Here is an 18,327-nt window from a genome sequence, read left to right on the forward strand (position 1 = left end):
GCCGAACTCCAATATATTTATTTGCTCATCATGGAGTCATGGAAAGATTTTGTAGATTTTAGAAGGTGACATACAATAGTTCCTGGTGCTGAGCTTGATGTTGATGCCTCTGCAAATGTTGATGAGATCGGACTCTAAATAGAACACATAACATTAGCTTCTGCGGTAGTACGTTAGCTTGCAAAGTTACAAATCACATTGCCAGATAGCAGCTGGCTTACATTGATATGCTTTGGAATGTCTAGCCAACGTATTATGAAAGCTACCTAGCTAGATTTTAGTTTAGATAAACAAATGTAGTTCGCTAGCTAGGTAATGTTAGCATATATTGATCAGAAATAAAGTGTAGTCATTGTTAATGTTGTAAATGACTATTGTAGATGGAAACGGATGATTTTTTATGGAATATCTACATAGGCGTACAGAGGTCCATTATCAGCAACCATCACTAATGTGTTCCAATGGCATGTTGTGTTAGCTAATCCAAGTTTATCATTTTAAAAGGATAATTGCAATTATGCTAGCACAGCTGAAAATTGTTGTTCTGATTAAAGAAGCAATAAAACGAGCCTTCTTTATGTAACAGTATAATTTTAGTCCACCCCCTCGCCCCAACCCGGGCGCGAACCAGGGACCCTCTGCATACATCAACAACAGTCACCCACGAAGCATCGTTACCCATCGCTCCACAAAGGCCACGGCCCTTGCAGAGCAAGGGGAACCACTACTTCAAGGTCTCAAAGCGAGTGACGTAACTAATTGAAATGCTATTAGCGCGCACCACCGCTAACTAGCTAGCCATTTCACATCCGTTACGCTCACCCCCCTTTCGACCTCCTCCTTTTCAGCAGCAACCAGTGATCCGGGTCAACAGCATCAATGTACCAGTATAACTTTATGGCATCCCCTCGCGCGAACCAGGGACCCTCTGCACACATCAACAACAGTCACCCACGAAGCATCGTTACCCATCGCTCCACAAAGGCTGCGGCCCTTGCAGAGCAAGGGGAACCACTACTTCAAGGTCTCAAAGCGAGTGAAGTAACCGATTGAAACGCTATTAGTGCGCACCAACACTAACTAGCTAGCCATTTCACATCCGTTACATTTAGACTAGTTGAGTATCTGGAGCATAAGCATTTGTAGGTTCGATTACAGGTTCAAAATGGCCAGAAACAAAGACTTTTCTTCTGAAACTCGTCAGTCTATTCTTGTTCTGAGAAATGAAGGCTACTCCATGCAAGAAATTGCCAACAAACTGAAGATCTCGTACAGCGTGGTGTACTTCTCCCTTCACAGGACAGCGCAAACTTGCCCTAACCAGAATAGAAAGAGTGGGAGGCCCCGGTGCACAACTGAGCAAGAGGACAAGTACATTAGTGTCTTGTTTGAGAAACAGATGCCTTCTTTTGCCCATCTTAATCTTTTCATTGGCCAGTCTGAGTTATGGCTTTTTCTGTGCGACTCATCCTAGTGAAATAGAGCAGTGAAATATGTAAATTGTTTTGCATATCTAAGCATACCTCTTAAACTGTCTGTATCCTACTGACTCGTGTTTATTTAAGAAACTAAATATGCTTCTCTGCATCTCTGCTAAAAATCTGGGTAAAATATTTAAAGGAATGTGAATCTTATTCAGTACATTTAGTTATTGCTTGCTTTTCTTAAGTCTACCAACCATGCCAGGAGGCATGCCAGCTAAGATAGTTAGACAAGCTAGCTATCCTAACTTGATTGATAGACTAAAATGGGTTATCTCTTTCTCTCTCTTTATATATATATATATATATCACCCATGAATAGGAACTGTTCCCTGATACATTATAATCGTATGTGTCTAAAGGTCGTTTTTTGGGAACAAAACCTACAGTCCTTCGGACTGAATGACAAAACCACAACAGGAAACGAACTATCCTTTAACTGCTTGTGCGCACTCGGTCAGCTGACACACTCGAAGTCATGTGATTTAATTCCTGTAGGCAGAAATAGTGAACACAAGTCGCTGCGTTTGAAACAAAGTATATAGTAGTTGTATTTTCTATCCCGGCACGTCCAACATGGCTTGGACAAAGTATCAACTCTTTCTTGCGGGTCTTATGCTCACAACCGGCTCTATCAACACGCTATCGGCAAAGTAAGTGAACGCTTCATTCATGTTGTCACGGTCTACGATGTAGCCAATGGCATAGGCCAGTGTTGAACATCTGGTTGATCGCAAAGCCATTCCTATTCGTTCAACAAACATTTATGTAAAAAAAAAAAACGATAAAGCCTTGGGTCCCTAATTGTGTTATTCGTTTCGCGGTAGGTGCGCTTGATTCACCTGTCCTAGCGCCGGGAAGGCAAAGTGTTCCCATTTTGAACCATTGAAGATAGAACTTTACCTACCCGGTAGTCCCAGAGAGCAAATTAGGTGGACCTATAGTTCTACCGCTGGCCAATCCGATAGTTTAGATCACAGAGTCTGCAGTTTCCTTGAGCGATAGACTGTAAAAAGAATACTCAAACGTACAGCAAAGTTGATAATGTGAGATTTGAAATATTTTTCACACCGCGACACGGACGACTAAGTCACTCATTAACGTCTATGTCACCGTATTAAACTTTGAGCGTTTGATTGAGTCTGCCTGGAGTGCAAGATGGGTGTGGTTTGAACTTTTGGGACTATATTGTAGGTTCCATTGTTCAAAGCAAGCTCAATCAAGCGCAAGTATTTGAAAGGAGACAGATTGGTCTCTGGTTTCTGACTCTGTTAGTGTGACATTCTTGTTAATCACAATATGAGTAAGTTCATGTTTAAATTGTCGATCAGAGCAGTCACTTTTTTTCAACAGTTTTACTAGTCATAAATTGCGTTACCAGCACTGCAGCTGTAATGAATGCGTATAGCAGTGTTTTGATAAGCTTGCGTTGTAATTATTTGTGGTTGTGTATTTGTTAAAATCGAGGAATATTTCACTTTCTCTGGTTATAGGAGTAACAACATGAATTGGCGCAGGAGACACAAGTAATGCAGTGCGATTTAAGTTTCACCATCAGCTGGAAGACTGTGTCCCCTTTTCTCAGCCTATGGCGGGAGAGAGAGGAGGCACTGTGAGTCGGGTGAGAGGCAACCTCACCGCTGCTCCCTCCTCTCATACTGACCATCAGATGCAGGCCATCAGTCCAGTAAAAATACAATTATTATGCTCACTCAGCTGTGTCTCAAAAGTAATACAACAAATTATGTATTACCAATGTTCTCATATACCTACAATTTTTTTTTAAATATAATTTCAAAATGGTCTGAGAAGAACATTAGCAGGGAAATTCAAGCTTAGCCAATATGCAGTGATACTGTATTGGGCCTATAGCCTACTGCACAAACCTCATTGTTACAGAACTGTTTTTAATTGGATAATGTTGCATAGGCTTACATTTAAGACATGTTAAAAATAAATCCGAGCAGTAGATCTCTTTCTTGCATTTTGACTCAGAAAGTGATCTTGACTCAAAAGTTTGGTGACCACTCTCCTAGACATCAAGATTTGGGCCACAATGTTTATTACACTGTTGAATCCTTGTGAACTGAATTATTATGGCTCAATCTCTTTATATATTTTACAGTAGGCTAAGTTAGGCGAGGCTACTTGACATTTTATTGTACTTTTGGGAAAAAGCTAGATTTCCATGATGCCATTGTTGTAGGCCTAAATGCCTGTTTTAAATTGCTTTGGTCAGTAATGAGCCAATCTGTCTGTAAACAATGACTGGTTGAGAATTAGAAGCTGTATGTTTGCTTACTAGCTTAGCTTAGGTGTAGCCTAAATGCAATATATGACTAAATTTGAAATTGTGAAATTGCTAGACATTAGACAAGTGCCAAACACAGGGAGGGAAACCTTTCACGTGCTCTTGCGTCACTGTTGATTAATACATGTATTTTGATGACATGAAGCGCGAGGACACTGCTGTCTCTGCAAATCACATTTGCTTTGTTGCCACAAAAAAAGCAGACTTCTCTAAACTATGGCTTGGCGTCTCAACTTCTCTTTTGCTGTCATGCAAAATGTGATATAGACTGGGCCTATAGGTCGTAGTTGTGCTACCGTGTGCTCTTTTATGTCATGTGGAAATGGCACTTTATCAACGTGGTCTAGTCTGGCAAGTCCCATCAGTATGTCTCAAATCACAACTGTACTGGAATACTGTATAAAATACATGGTTGCTCTTGCTCAGTGCAATGAGACAATGTAGCAAATAGAGAGATCACGTTTCATCTGCTTTCTTTGGGTTTCTTTCCAGAGCAGTCACCAGAAACCAAACACTTCACTCTCTGTGCTTCACTGAGGAGAATGTTATCTTGAACTGAGAACAATTTTCTCTTGTTGATTTAAAATGTAGATGTCAGTAGACCTTTGAGTTGATTTAACCAACTGTATATGTTATTGGACTTGGCAATGTGTGAATGTAAAACTTCCTCAGATCAACAGCTAAATTCAGTCAATCAAACAGTTACTCAACTGGGTACAGTGGTGATATGGAGCGCAGACTGCTACTGTGAGGAAAGGGCCACATCATCACTTTGTGAGGTGCTGTGACCACAGCCCTTAGTCTATATTCAATCAGCAAGGAGAACTCACATGCTGGTCATGCCTCTACTGATCAGGCCTATTGGACTATAAAAGTCAGCGGGTGTTCAGGTAGCTAGGCACAGATGACTAAGTCACTCATTAACCCCTTTGTCACCGTATCATACTGAGCATTTGATTGAGTCTGCCTGGAGTGCCAGATGGGTGTGGTTTGAACTTTTGGGACTATATTGTTGGTTCCATTGCGCAAAGCAAGCTCAATCAAGCGCAAGTATTTGAAAGGAGACAGATTGGTCTCTGGTTTCTGACTCTGTTAGTGTGACATTCTTGAGCAAACTTAATAAACTTTCTCTTGTTCTCCCTCAGATGGGCTGACATGTTCTCCGCAAAGGGTTGCAAAGACTCCACTGAACACACATTCAACCACCCGTTTGTACAGGTACAGTCTCCCTTCCCCTCATAAAAAAACACTGAATATAACTATATAAGCTAGACCTAACTTAATTACTTGATGTTTATGATGGGAAGGTTCCTAAATGCTGTCATTGTCTCAACTGTGTGTCTCTGGCTCACTGCCCCCCCCCCCCCCCATCGCTCTGTGTCTCTCCCTCTCTCTCTCTAGGCCGTAGGGATGTTCCTGGGGGAGCTCAGTTGTCTGGCCGTTTTCCACATGCTGCTTTGTCACGACAGACGAAGACCAGAGCCCAAGATGAACACGGGCCAGAGCTTCAACCCCCTCCTCTTCCTCCCCCCTGCCCTCTGTGACATGACCGCTACCTCCATCATGTATGTTGGTACGTGATCCCAACATCCTAGATATTTATCTTCATTTTGTGTTGCAGTGTGCTCCAGAGTTTTCTGGGAATGTGTCGCTCGCTGCTTGGGCCGCCATTTAATTCCATCGCACTTTACATAATATTTTCATCATTTGACAATTCACACCAAAAAGGGCTTCCAAGTTTGATTCTTACAAAATATTCTTCAAAAACTGCAAACAAAGTCCAAATGATCTATAAAATATTATCGTCAGAGGCACAACTTTAAACTGTATTCCCCTTTAAGTTCTTGTGAAGTGTCTCCCATTTGTTTTAAGGAACTGGAACACAATAACCGAGAAGTCTCGATTTCTGGGTCATCATACTGAAAGTTTGTGCTGACTGTCTGTGGACCTGGGATCAATTAGTATTTGCTTTCTTTTGCCAGAAATTAATTGCCAGTTGAGACAATTGGATAGTTCCAAAAGTGCAACCACCACCCATCTGCCACTCCAGGCAGGCTATTGTTAAAATATATATATATATATATATATTTTTTTTTTTCATTTCACCATTATTTATCCAGGTAGGCTAGTTGAGAACAAGTTCTCATTTACAACTGCGACCTGGCCAAGATAAAGCAAAGCAGTTCGACACATACAACAACACAGAGTTACACATGGAATAAACAAACATTCAGTCAATAATACAGTAGGAAAGTCTATATACAGTGTGTGCAAATGAGGTAGGATAAGGGAGGTGAGGCAATAAATAGGCCATGGTGGCGAAGTAATTACAATATAGCAATTAAACACTAGAATGGTAGATGTGCAAGTAGAGATACTGGGGTGCAAAGGAGCAAGATAAATACAGTATGGGATGAGGTAGTTGGATGGGCTATGCACAGGTGCAGTGATCTGTGAGCTGCTCTGACAGCTGGTGCTTAATGCTAGTGAGTAAGATATGAGTCTCCTGCCTCAGTGTTTTTTGCAGTTCGTTCCAGTCATTGGCAGCAGATAACTGGAAGGAAAGGCGGCCAAAGGAAGAATTGGCTTTGGGGATGACCAGTGAGATATACCTGCTGGAGCGCGTGCTACGGGTGGGTGCTGCTATGGTGACCAGTGAGCTGAGATAAGGCAGGGCTTTACCTAGCAGAGACTTGTAGATGACCTGGAGCCAGTGGGTTTGGCGACGAGTATGACGCGAGGGCCAGCCAACGAGGGTGTACAGGTCGCAGTGGTGGGTAGTATATGGGGCTTTGGTGACAAAACGGATGGCACTGTGATAGACTGCATCCAATTTGTTGAGTAGAGTGTTGGAGGCTATTTTGTAAATGACATCGCCGAAGTCGAGGTACGGTAGGATGGTCAGTTTTACAAGGGTATATTTGGCAGCATGAGTGAAGGATGCTTTGTTGCGAAATAGGAAGCCGATTCTAGATTTAATTTTGGATTGGAGATGCTTAATGTGAGTCTGGAAGGAGAGTTTACAGTCTAGCTAGACACCTAGGTATTTGTAGTTGTCCACATATTATAAGTCAGAACCATCCAGAGTAGTGTGTGTGTGTGTGTGTGTGTGTATGTATGTGTATATATATATATATTTATTTTAACCTTTCTTTTAACTGGGCAAGTCAGTTTAGGACAAATTCTTATTTACAATGACAGCCTACACCGGCCAAACCCAGACGATGCTGGGCCAATCACGTCCGGTTGTGATACAGCCTGGAACAAGAAATAAACCAAATCCTATTTGAACCAAGGTCTGTCTGTTACCCTCTGTGACTCTATCCTTTCTCCCCAGCCCTGAACATGACGAGTGCCTCCAGCTTCCAGATGCTGCGTGGGGCGGTGATCATCTTCACGGGCCTGCTGTCGGTGGCCTTCCTGGGGCGCCGCCTGGTGGCCAGTCAGTGGACGGGCATCTTTGTCACTATTCTGGGCCTGGTGATGGTGGGCCTGGCCGACTTCATAAGTGGAAACAAGGACGACTCACACAAACTCAGCGAGGTCATCACTGGTAAGAGAGAAAGAATGGTGGGTTGGAAGGGAATACTTCCTGTGTCACAGGTATGCCTGGGTTAGAACACATTGTTAAGAGGATAATGAGTAGCCACTTAGTGGAAATGTTAGGGTCCTGATCGAAAATAATCTTTCCCTTCTTCCACACTTGAATTATTCACAGATCTAACTCATGATTGTATATCAATCAATCAATTTTATTTTATATAGCCCTTCGTACATCAGCTAATATCTCGAAGTGCTGTACAGACATGTGAACGCAAGCTTTCCAAAGCTGTAAGTGTAAGCTTAAGTGTTGTTGTCCATTAGTTTGCTACAATTAGGGGAGGGGTGGTACGGTAAGGGGAAAAGAATAAAGGGGGAATGTGTGTGTGTGTATATATCACACACACACTACCTTTCAAAAGTTTGGGGTTGCTTAGAAATGTCCTTGTTTTTGAAAGAAAGCACTTTTTTTTTGGTCCTTTTAAAATCAAATTGATCAGAGTTAGTGTAGACATTGTTAATGTTGTAAATGACTATTGTAGCTGGAAACTGATGATTTTTAATGGAATATCTACGTAGGCGTACAGAGGTCCATTATCAGCAACAGCCATCACTGATGTGTTCCAATGGCACGTTGTGTTAGCTAATCCAAGTTTATCATTTTAAAAGGCTAATTGATCATTAGAAAACCCTTTGCAATTATGTTAGCACAGCAGAAAACTGTTCTGATTTAAATAAGCAATAAAACTGGCCTTCTTTAGACTAGTTAAGTATCTGGAGCCTCAGCATTTATGTGTTCGATTACAGGCGCAAACTGGCCAGAAACAAAGGACTTTCTTCTGAAACTCGGCAGTCTCTTCTTGTTCTGGGAAATGAAGGCTATTCCATGAGAGAAATTGCCAAGAAACCTGAAGATCTCGTACAACGCTGTGTACTTCTCCCTTCACAGAACAGCACAAACTGACTTTAACCAGAATAGTTAGAGGCGTGGGAGGCCCCGGTGCACAACTGAGCAAGAGGACAAGTACATTAGTGTCTAGTTTGAGAAACAGACACCTCACAAGTCCTCAACTGGCAGCTTCATTAATTAGTATCTGCAAAACACCAGTTTCAACGTCAACAGTGAAGAGGCGACTCCGAGATGCTGGCCTTCCAGGCAGAGTTGCAAAGGAAAAAGCCATATCTCAGACTGGACAATAAAAATAAAATATTAAGATGGGCAAAAGAACACAGATACTGGACAGAGGAAGATTGGAGAAAAGTGTTATTGACAGACAAATGTAAGTTTGAGGCGTTCGGATCACAAAGAAGAACATTCCTGAGATGCAGAAAAAATGAAAAGATGCTGGAGGAGTGCTTGACGCCATCTGTCAAGCATGGTGGAGGCAATGTGATGGTCTGGGGGTGCTTTGGTGGTGGTAAAGTGGGAGATTTGTACAGGGTAAAAGTGATCTTGCAGAAGGAAGGCTATCACTCCATTTTGCAACGCCGTGCCATACCCTGTGGACGGGGCTTCATTGGCACCAATTTCCTCCTCCAATAGGACAATGACCCAAAGCACAGCTCCAAACTATGCAAGAACTATTTAGGGAAGAAGCAGTCGGCTGGTATTCTGTCTATAATGGAGTGGCCAGCACAGTCACCGGATCTCAACCCTATTGACCTGTTGGTACGTAAGAAGTGCCCGTCAAGCCAATCCAACTTGTGGGAGGTGCTTCAGGAAGCATAGGGTGAAATCTCTTCAGAATACCTCAACAAATTGACAACTATAATGCCAAAGGTCTGCAAGGCTGTAATTGCTGCAAATGGAGGATTCTTTGACGAAAGCGGAGTTTGAAGGACACAATTTATTCCTTCAATTAAAAATCATTATTTATAACCTTGTCAACGTCTTGACTATATTTCCTATTCATTTTGCAACTAATTTCATGTAAACTCAGCAAAAAAAGAAATGTCCCTTTTTCAGGACCCTGTCTTGAAAAGATCATTTGTAAAAATCCAAATAACTTCACAGATCTTCTTTGTAAAGGGTTTAAACACTGTTTTCCATGCTTGTTCAATGAACCATAAACAATTAATGAACATGCACCTGTGGAACGGTCGTTAAGACACTATCAGCTTACAGACAGTAGGCAATTAAGGGTCACGGTTATGAAAACTTAGGACACTAAAGAGGCCTTTCTACTGACTCTGAAAAACACAAAAAAGAAAGATGCCCAGAGTCCCTGATCATCTGTGTGAACGTGCCTTAGGCATGCTGCAAGGAGGCATGAGGACTGCAGATGTGGCCAGGGCAATAAATTGCCATGTCCGTACTGTGAGATGCCTAAGACAGCGCTACAGGGAGACAGGACGGACAGCTGATCAGGTACAGGACGTCAACAACAACAACTGCCCGAGTTACACCAGGAACGCACAATCCCTCTATCAGTGCTCAGACTGTCCGCAATAGGCTGAGAGAGACTGGACTGTGGGCTTGTAGGCCTGTTGTAAGGCAGGTCCTCACCAGACGCCACCGGCAACAACGTCGACTACGGGTACAAACCCACCGTCGCTGGATCAGACAGGACTGGCAAAAAGTGCTCTTCACTGAAGAGTCCGGTTTAGTCTCACCAGGGGTGATGGTCGGATTTGCGTTTATCGTCGAAGGAATGAGCGTTACACCGAGGCCTGTACTCTGGAGCGGGATCGATTTGGAGGTGGAGGGTCCGTCATGGTCTGGGGTGGTGTGTCACAGCAACATCAGAATGAGCTTGCTGTCATTTCAGGCAATCTCAACGCTGTGCGTTACAGGGACGAAATCCTCCTCCCTCATGTGGTACCCTTCCTGCAGGCTCATCCTGACATGACCCTCCAGCATGACAATGCCACCAGCCATACTGCTTGTTCTGTGTGTGATTTCCTGCAAGACAGGAATGTCAGTGTACTGCCATGGCCAGCGAAGAGCCCGGATCTCAATCCCATTGAGCACGTCTGGGACCTGTTGGATCGGAGGGTGAGGGCTAGAGCCATTCCCCCCCAGAAATGTCCGGGAACTTGCAGGTGCCTTGGTGGAAGAGTGGGGTAACATCTCACAGCAAGAACTGGCAAATCTGGTGCAGTCCATGAGGGGGAGATGCACTGCAGTACTTAGTATCTGGTGTGGCCACCAGCTGCATTGACTGTTACTTTTGTTCAGAGACACATTATTCAATTTCTGTTAGTCACATGTCTGTAAAACTTGTTCAGTTTATGTCTCAGTTGTTGAATCCTGTTATGTTCATACAAATATTTACACGTTAAGTTTGCTGAAAATAAATGCAGTTCACAGTGAGAGGATGTTTCTTTTTTTGCTGAGTTTGTGTGTGTGTATGAATGTGGGATTGGAAATGATGCAGACAATTACATTGATAGCAGCCACAATCTACAGTTGAAGTCAGAAGTTTACATACACTTAGGTTGGAATCATTAAAACTCGTTTTTCAACCACTCCACGAATTTCTTGTTAACAAACTATAGCTTTGGCAAGTCGGTTTGGACATCTACTTTGTGCATGACACAAGTAATTTTTCCAACAATTGTTTACAGACTTATAATTCACTGTATCACAATTCCAGTGGGTCAGAAGTTTACTTACACTAAGTTGACTGTGCCTTTTTAAACAGCTTGGCTTTAGAAGCTTCTGATAGGCTAATTGACATAATTTGAGTCAATTGGAGGTGTACCTGTTGATGTATTTCAAGGCCTACCTTCAAACTCAGTGCCTCTTTGCTTGACATCATGGGAAAATCAAAATAAATCAGCCAAGACCTCAGAAAAATAATTGTAGACCTCCACAAGTCTGGTTCATCCTTGGGAGCAATTTCCATACGCTTGACGGTACCACGTTCATATGTACAAAAAATAGTACGCAAGTATAAACACCATGGGACCACGCAGCCGTCGTACCGCTCAGGAAGGAGATGCGTTCTGTCTCCCAGAGATGAATGTACTTTGGTGCGAAAAGTGCAAATCAATCCCAGAACAGCAGCAAAGGACCTTGTGAAGATGCTGGAGGAAACAGATACTTCTGTATCTTTATCCACAGTAAAATTTGTCCTATATCGACAACCTGAAAGGCTCCTCAGCAAGGAAGAAGCCACTGCTCAGAAACTGCCATTAAAAAAGCCAAACTACGGTTTACAACTGTACATGGAGAAATGGAGAAATGTCCTCTGGTCTGATGAAACAAAAATAGAACTGTTTGGCCATAATAACCATTTATGTTTGGAGGAAAAAAGGCTTGCAAGAACACCATCCCAACCGTGAAGCACGGGGGTGGCAGCATCAGGTTGTGGGGGTGCTTTGCTGCAAGAGGGACTGGTGCACTTCACAAAATAGATGGCTACATGAGGAAGGAAAATGATGTGGATATATTGAAGCAACATCTCAAGACGTCAGTCATGAAGTTAAAGCTTGGTCGCAAATGGGTCTTCCAAATGGACAGTGACCCACCCCAAGCATACTTCCAAAGTTGTGGCAAAATGGCTTAAGGACAATAAAGTCAAGGTATTGGAGTGGACATCACAAAGCCCTGACCTCAATCCTATAGAAAATGTGTGGGCTGAACTGAAAAAGTGTGTGCGAGCAAGGAGACCTACAAACCTGACTCAGTTACACCAGCTCTGTCAGGAGGAAGGGGACAAAGTTCACCCAACTTATTGTGGGAAGCTTGTGAAAGGCTCTCTGAAACGTTTGACCCATGTTAAACAATTTAAAGGCAATGCTACCAAATACTAATTGAGTGTATGTAGTGTATGAGTTTAAATGTATTTGGCTAAGGTGTATGTGAACTTCCGACTTCAACTGTATCTGTAATATTAAAGCTGATCTACAAACTAAAAAATAAGTGTAGTCTGATCAGTGATTACCCAAAGGAAAGTTGGAAGGAAGGATATATTTGAGTGGTGTTCAATCCAAACAAGGCCCATGATTGAGTTGGAGTCAATATTTACTTTTTACATTTTGCTTCTCCAGATACTGGTTTTCCCTCAGCAGCAACATCTTGCCAAAACAAATATCCAATGAGGAACTACCATGTAAAGGCCTTACCCATCTCTTCTGACCCCCAGGTGACCTTCTGATCATAATGGCCCAGGTCATTGCGGCTGTCCAGATGGTTCTGGAGGAGAAGTTTGTCTACAAGCACGACGTTCATCCTTTACGGGCAGTGGGCACTGAAGGTAAAGTGAACATATACGTTTCTGGGTGTATGCATTGGGTTAATGTATAACTCTAGCTACAGAATGTAGCAATGGTGTTTGTACAGCTTTGAGAGTGAAGCTTACAGTTAAGATATGCAAGCGTAGCAACCAGATTTTTACATGTGTAAGTAGTACTTAGTAACCTGTTTGACATGTCTCTTTTGTTTCTGTGGAAATAATCATAATGTCTGTGTTGTCACCTTTAGTGCCGTATCAAAGACAGAATGTTTGTAGCTCGTTAGTAATTCATCCAGCCTTCTTCTCCTCCATCTCTCTAGGGTTCTTTGGCTTCTTCATCCTCTCGCTGCTCCTCATCCCCTTTTTCTACATCCCGGTGGGGAGCTTTAGCAACAACCCCCGACACGTTCTCGAGGACGCGCTGGACGCCTTCTGCCAGATCGGCCACAACCCCATGATCGTCCTGGCGTTGCTCGGCAACACTGTGTCCATCGCCTTCTTCAACTTCGCCGGCATCTCCGTCACCAAGGAAATCAGTGCCACCACGCGCATGGTGCTGGACAGTCTGCGCACCGTGGTCATCTGGGTGGTCAGTCTGGCTCTGGGCTGGGAGCAGTTCCATGGTTTACAGGTTCTGGGTTTCATTGTGTTGTTGGTGGGTGCAGCGCTGTATAATGGGCTTCATCGCCCCCTGCTGGCCAAGATTCCGTGCTGCGCCAACATGGTGGAGGAAGAGGAGGGCAACCCAGCAGAGAGGGCAAGACTGCTGGATGAGGGAAGGGTGCAGGAGGAGACCTAACTGACATGATGAACTTGCAACATGCTGAAAGTGGTGATGGTGGGGGGAGCGGGGGTCTGACATCGATATGACAACCTCGCCATACTCCTGACCACACCGTGAGGACAACACATTTCTCAGATTACTGTACAAGACCCAGTCTTTAAAATTGTGTTCACTCCTGGTAGTAAGTTTCAGGTGACATGTTTATAGGATCTTGGAATAGCCTTCTTTATGGCTTGTTGCAGCATCAGTTAAATATGTGTGTTAATGGTGGCAGGCATTTTATAAATCACTAAACGGTTAAGCATAACACTGTTTTGATAGAGTGCCATACTGTGGTCATTGATAGATACAATCACGACTGAAATTGTTGGCACACTTTATAAAGATGAGCAAAAACAACTAAAATAAATCATACAAATACTGAGCTATATTGTTTTCTATTTTTGGTGGGAAATTGTATTTTATACTAAAACAATTGCTCAGATAAAATGATTTTGTTTAACAAGTCATAAAAAAAAGCGGGAACGTTGATTTAAAAATGTAAAGCTGAACTTGCACGATGCGGGTTGGATAGAGACCTAAGTTAATACAAGTCCATGATTTCATACCAGGGGAAGTCAGAAAGAGGTCAGTACAAATGTCAATGTTCCCTCTTTAGCGGAGACTACAATTGAGCCAACATTATTTATATATTTATTTAACCACGTAGGCCAGTTGAGAACAAGTTCTCATTTACAACTGCGACCTGGCCAAGATAAAGCAAAGCAGTGGGACAAAAACAACAACAGAGTTACACATAAACAAACGTACAGTCAATAACACAATAGAAAAATCTATGTACAGTGTGTGCAAATGTAGAAGAGTAGGAAGGTAAGGCAATAAATAGACCATAGAGGCGAAATAATTACAATTTAGCATTAACACTGGAGTGATCGATGTGCAGATGATGATGTGCAAGTAGAGATACTGGGGTGCAAAAGAGCATGAGGGTGAGTAATAATATGGGGATGAGGTAGTTGGGTGTGTTATTTACAGATGTGCTATGTACAGGTGCAGTGATCTGTGAGCTGCTCTGACAGCTTAAAGTTAGAGAGGGAGATCCAAGTCTCCAGCTTCAGTGATTTTCCAATTTGTTCCAGTCATTGGCAGCAGAGAACTGGAAGGAAAGGCGGCCAACACTTCGTTGGCTTTGGGGATGACCAGTGAAATATACCTGCTGGAGTGCGTGCTACGGGTGGGTGTTATGGTGACCAGTGAGCTAAGATAAGGCGGGGCTTTACTTAGCGAAGACTTATAGATGACCTGGAGCCAGTGGGTTTGGCGACGAATATGTAGTGAGGGCCAGCCAATGAGAGCATACAGGTCGCAGTGGTGGGTAGTATATGGGGCTTTGGTGACAAAACGGATGGCACTGTAATATACCGCATCCAATTTGCTGAGTAGAGTGTTGGAGGCTAATTTGTAAATGAATCGCCGAAGTCAAGGATCGGTAGGATAGTCAGTTTTACGAGGGTATGTTTGGCAGCATGAGTGAAGGAGGCTTTGTTGCAAAATAGGAAGCCGATTCTAGATTTAATTTTGGATTGGAGATGCTTAATGTGAGTCTGGAAGGAGAGTTTACAGTCCAACTAGACACCTAGATATTTGTAGTTGTCCACATATTCTAAGTCAGAACCGTCCAGAGTAGTGATGCTAGTCGGGCGGGAGGGTGCAGGCAGCAATCGGTTAAAGAGCATGCACTTAGTTTAACTAGCATTGAAATGCAGTTGCAGGCCACAGAAGGAGTGGCCTTCATGTTCCGGCGCCGACAGAGTTGGCCGCTTCGCATTCCTAGGAAACTATGCAGTATTTCGTTTTTTACGTGTTATTTCTTACATTGGTACCCCAGGTAATCTTAGGTTTTATTACATACAGTCGGGAGGAACTATTGGATATAAGAGCAATGTCAACTCACCATCATTACGACCAGGAATACGACTTCCCCAGAGCGGATCCTCTGTTTTGCCCACCACCCAGGACAATGGATCAGATCCCAGCCGGCGAACCAAAACAACGACGCCGTATGTCCAGTCTCTTGACAACAAGGTAGATGAAATCCGAGCAAGGGTAGCATTCCAGAGAGACATAAGAGATTGTAACGTTCTGTGCTTCACGGAAACATGGCTCACTCGAGACACGCTATCGGAGTCGGTACAGCCAGCTGGTTTCTTCACGCATCGCGCCGACAGAAACAAGCATCTTTCTGGTAAGAAGAGGGGCGGGGAGGTATGCCTTATGATTAACGAGACGTGGTGTGATCATAACAACATACAGGAACTCAAGTCCTTCTGTTCACCTGACTTAGAATTCCTCACAATCAAATGTCGACCGCATTATCTACCAAGAGAATTCTCTTCGATTATAATCACAGCCGCATATATTTCCCCCCAAGCAGACACATCGATAGCCCTGAACGAACTTCATTTGACTCTATGTAAACTGGAAACCACATATCCTGAGGCTGCATTCATTGTAGCTGGGGATTTTAACAAGGCTAATCTGAAAACAAGACTCCCTAAATTCTATCAGCATATCGATTGTGCTACCAGGGCTGGCAAAACCCTGGATCATTGTTATTCTAACTTCTGTGACGCATATAAGGCCCTCCCCTGCCCTCCTTTCGGAAAAGCTGACCACGACTCCATTTTTGTGCTCCCTGCCTATAGACAAAGACTAAAACAGGAAGCTCCCGCGCTCAGGTCTGTTCAACGCTGGTCCGACGAATCTGATTCCACGCTTCAAGATTGCTTCGATCACGTGGATTGGGATATGTTCCGCATTGCATCAAACAACAACATTGACGAATACGCTGATTCGGTGAGCGAGTTTATTAGCAAGTGCATCGGCGATGCCGTACCCACAGCAACTATTAAAACATTCCCAAACCGTGGATTGATGGCAGCATTTGCGCGAAACTGAAAGCGCGAACCACTGCTTTTAATCAGAGCAAGGTGACCGGAAACATGACCGAATACAAACAGTGTAGCTATTCCCTCCAAGGCAATCAAACAAGCTAAGCGTCAGTATAGAGACAAAGTAGAGTTGCAATTCAACGGCTCAGACACAAGAGGTATGTGGCAGGGTCTACAGTCAATCACGGATTACAAAAAGAAAACCAGCCCCGTCGTGGACCAGGATGTCTTGCTCCCAGACAGACTAAATAACTTCTTTGCTCGCTTTGAGGACAATACAGTGCCACTGACACGGCCAGCTACCAAAACCTGCGGACTCTCCTTCACTGCAGCCGACGTGAGTAAAACATTTAAACGTGTTAACCCTCGCAAGGCTGCAGGCCCAGACGGCATCCCCAGCCTCGTCCTCAGAGCATGCGCAGACCAGCTAGCTGGTGTGTTTACAGACATTCAATCAATCCTTATCCCAGTCTGCTGTTTCCACATGCTTTAAGAGGGCCACCATTGTTCCTGTTCCCAAGAAAGCTAAGGTAACTGAGCTAAACGACTACCGCCCCGTAGCACTCACTTCCATCATCATGAAGTGCTTTGAGAGACTAGTCAAGGACCATATCACCTCCACCCTACCTGACACCCTAGACCCACTCCAATTTGCTTACCGCCCCAATAGGTCCACAGACGACGCAATCGCAACCACACTGCACACTGCCTTAACCCATCTGGACAAGAGGAATACCTATGTGAGAATGCCGTTCATCGACTACAGCTCAGCATTTAACACCATAGTACCCTCCAAACTCGTCATCAAGCTCGAGACGCTGGGTCTTGACCCCGCCCTGTGCAACTGGGTACTGGACTTCCTGACGGGCCGGCCCCAGGTGGTGAGGGTAGGTAACATCTCTACCCCGCTGATCCTCAACACTGGGGCGCCACAAGGGTGCGTTCTGAGCCCTCTCCTGTACTCCCTGTTCACCCACGACTGCGTGGCCATGCACGCCTCCAACTCAATCATCAGGTTTGCAGACGACACTACAGTGGTAGGCTTGATTACCAACAACGACGAGACGGCCTACAGGGAGGAGGTGAGGGCCCTCGTGGTGTCAGGAAAATAACCTTACACTCAATGTCAACAAAACAAAGGAGATGATCGTGGACTTCAGGAAACAGCAGAGGGAGCACCCCCCTATCCACATCGACGGGACAGTAGTGGAGAGGGTAGTAAGTTTTAAGTTCCTCGGCGTACACATCACGGACAAACTGGATTGGTCCACCCACACAGACAGCATGGTGAAGAAGGCGCAGCAGCGCCTCTTCAACCTCAAGAGGCTGAAGAAATTTGGCTTGTCACCAAAAGCACTCACAAAATTTTACAGATGCACAATCGAGAGCATCCTGTCGGGCTGTATCACCGCCTGGTACAGCAACTGCTCCGCCCACAACCGTAAGGCTCTCCAGAGGGTAGTGAGGTCTGCACAACGCATCACCGGGGGCAAACTACCTGCCCTCCAGGACACCTACACCACCCGATGTCACAGGAAGGCCATAAAGATCATCAAGGACAACAACCACCCGAGCCACTGCCTGTTCACCCCGCTATCATCCAGAAGGCGAGGTCAGTACAGGTGCATCAAAGCTGGGACCGTGAGACTGAAAAACAGCTTCTATCTGAAGGCCATCAGACTGTTAAACAGCCACTACTAACATTGAGTGGCTGCTGCCAACATACTGACTCAACTTCAGCCACTTTAATAATGGAAAAGTTAATGTAAAAAAATGTGTCACTAGCCACTTTAAACAATGACACTTTTATATGTTTACATACCCTACATTACTCATCTCATATGTATATACTGTACTCGATACCATCTACTGCATCTTGCCTATGCCGTTCTGTACCATCACTCATTCATATATTTTTATGTACATAATTCTTCATCCCTTTACACTTGTGTATAAGGTAGTTGTTGTGAAATTGTTAGGTTAGATTACTCGTTGGTTATTACTGCATTGTCGGGAACTAGAAGCACAAGCATTTCACTACACTTGCATTAACATCTGCAAACCATGTGTATGTGACAAA

At 43.9% G+C, this 18,327-nt stretch overlaps 1 protein-coding gene across 2 annotated transcripts in view; it reads left to right on the forward strand.

The window, feature by feature from the left end:
* The window catches only part of LOC139556101 (solute carrier family 35 member F6-like), a 34,349-nt gene extending 20,629 nt beyond the window's left edge, over nt 1–13,720 (forward strand). Inside the window, exons 1-6 of one of the 2 annotated variants that reach the window (XM_071369640.1) lie at nt 1,939–2,134; nt 4,938–5,010; nt 5,194–5,365; nt 7,130–7,345; nt 12,423–12,533; nt 12,833–13,720. In XM_071369640.1, coding sequence (XP_071225741.1) covers nt 2,058–2,134; nt 4,938–5,010; nt 5,194–5,365; nt 7,130–7,345; nt 12,423–12,533; nt 12,833–13,311 — 1,128 coding nt within the window. In that variant the 5' untranslated portion in view covers nt 1,939–2,057 and the 3' untranslated portion in view covers nt 13,312–13,720. Of the gene's footprint in view, nt 1–1,938; nt 2,135–4,937; nt 5,011–5,193; nt 5,366–7,129; nt 7,346–12,422; nt 12,534–12,832 lie in introns of those variants that run through there. The other variant, XM_071369641.1, reaches the window with a different exon arrangement.
* Nucleotides 13,721–18,327: the final 4,607 nt, after the last annotated feature.

The sequence above is a fragment of the Salvelinus alpinus genome, chromosome 27, assembly GCF_045679555.1.
Source record: "Salvelinus alpinus chromosome 27, SLU_Salpinus.1, whole genome shotgun sequence".
Taxonomy (NCBI): domain Eukaryota; kingdom Metazoa; phylum Chordata; class Actinopteri; order Salmoniformes; family Salmonidae; genus Salvelinus; species Salvelinus alpinus.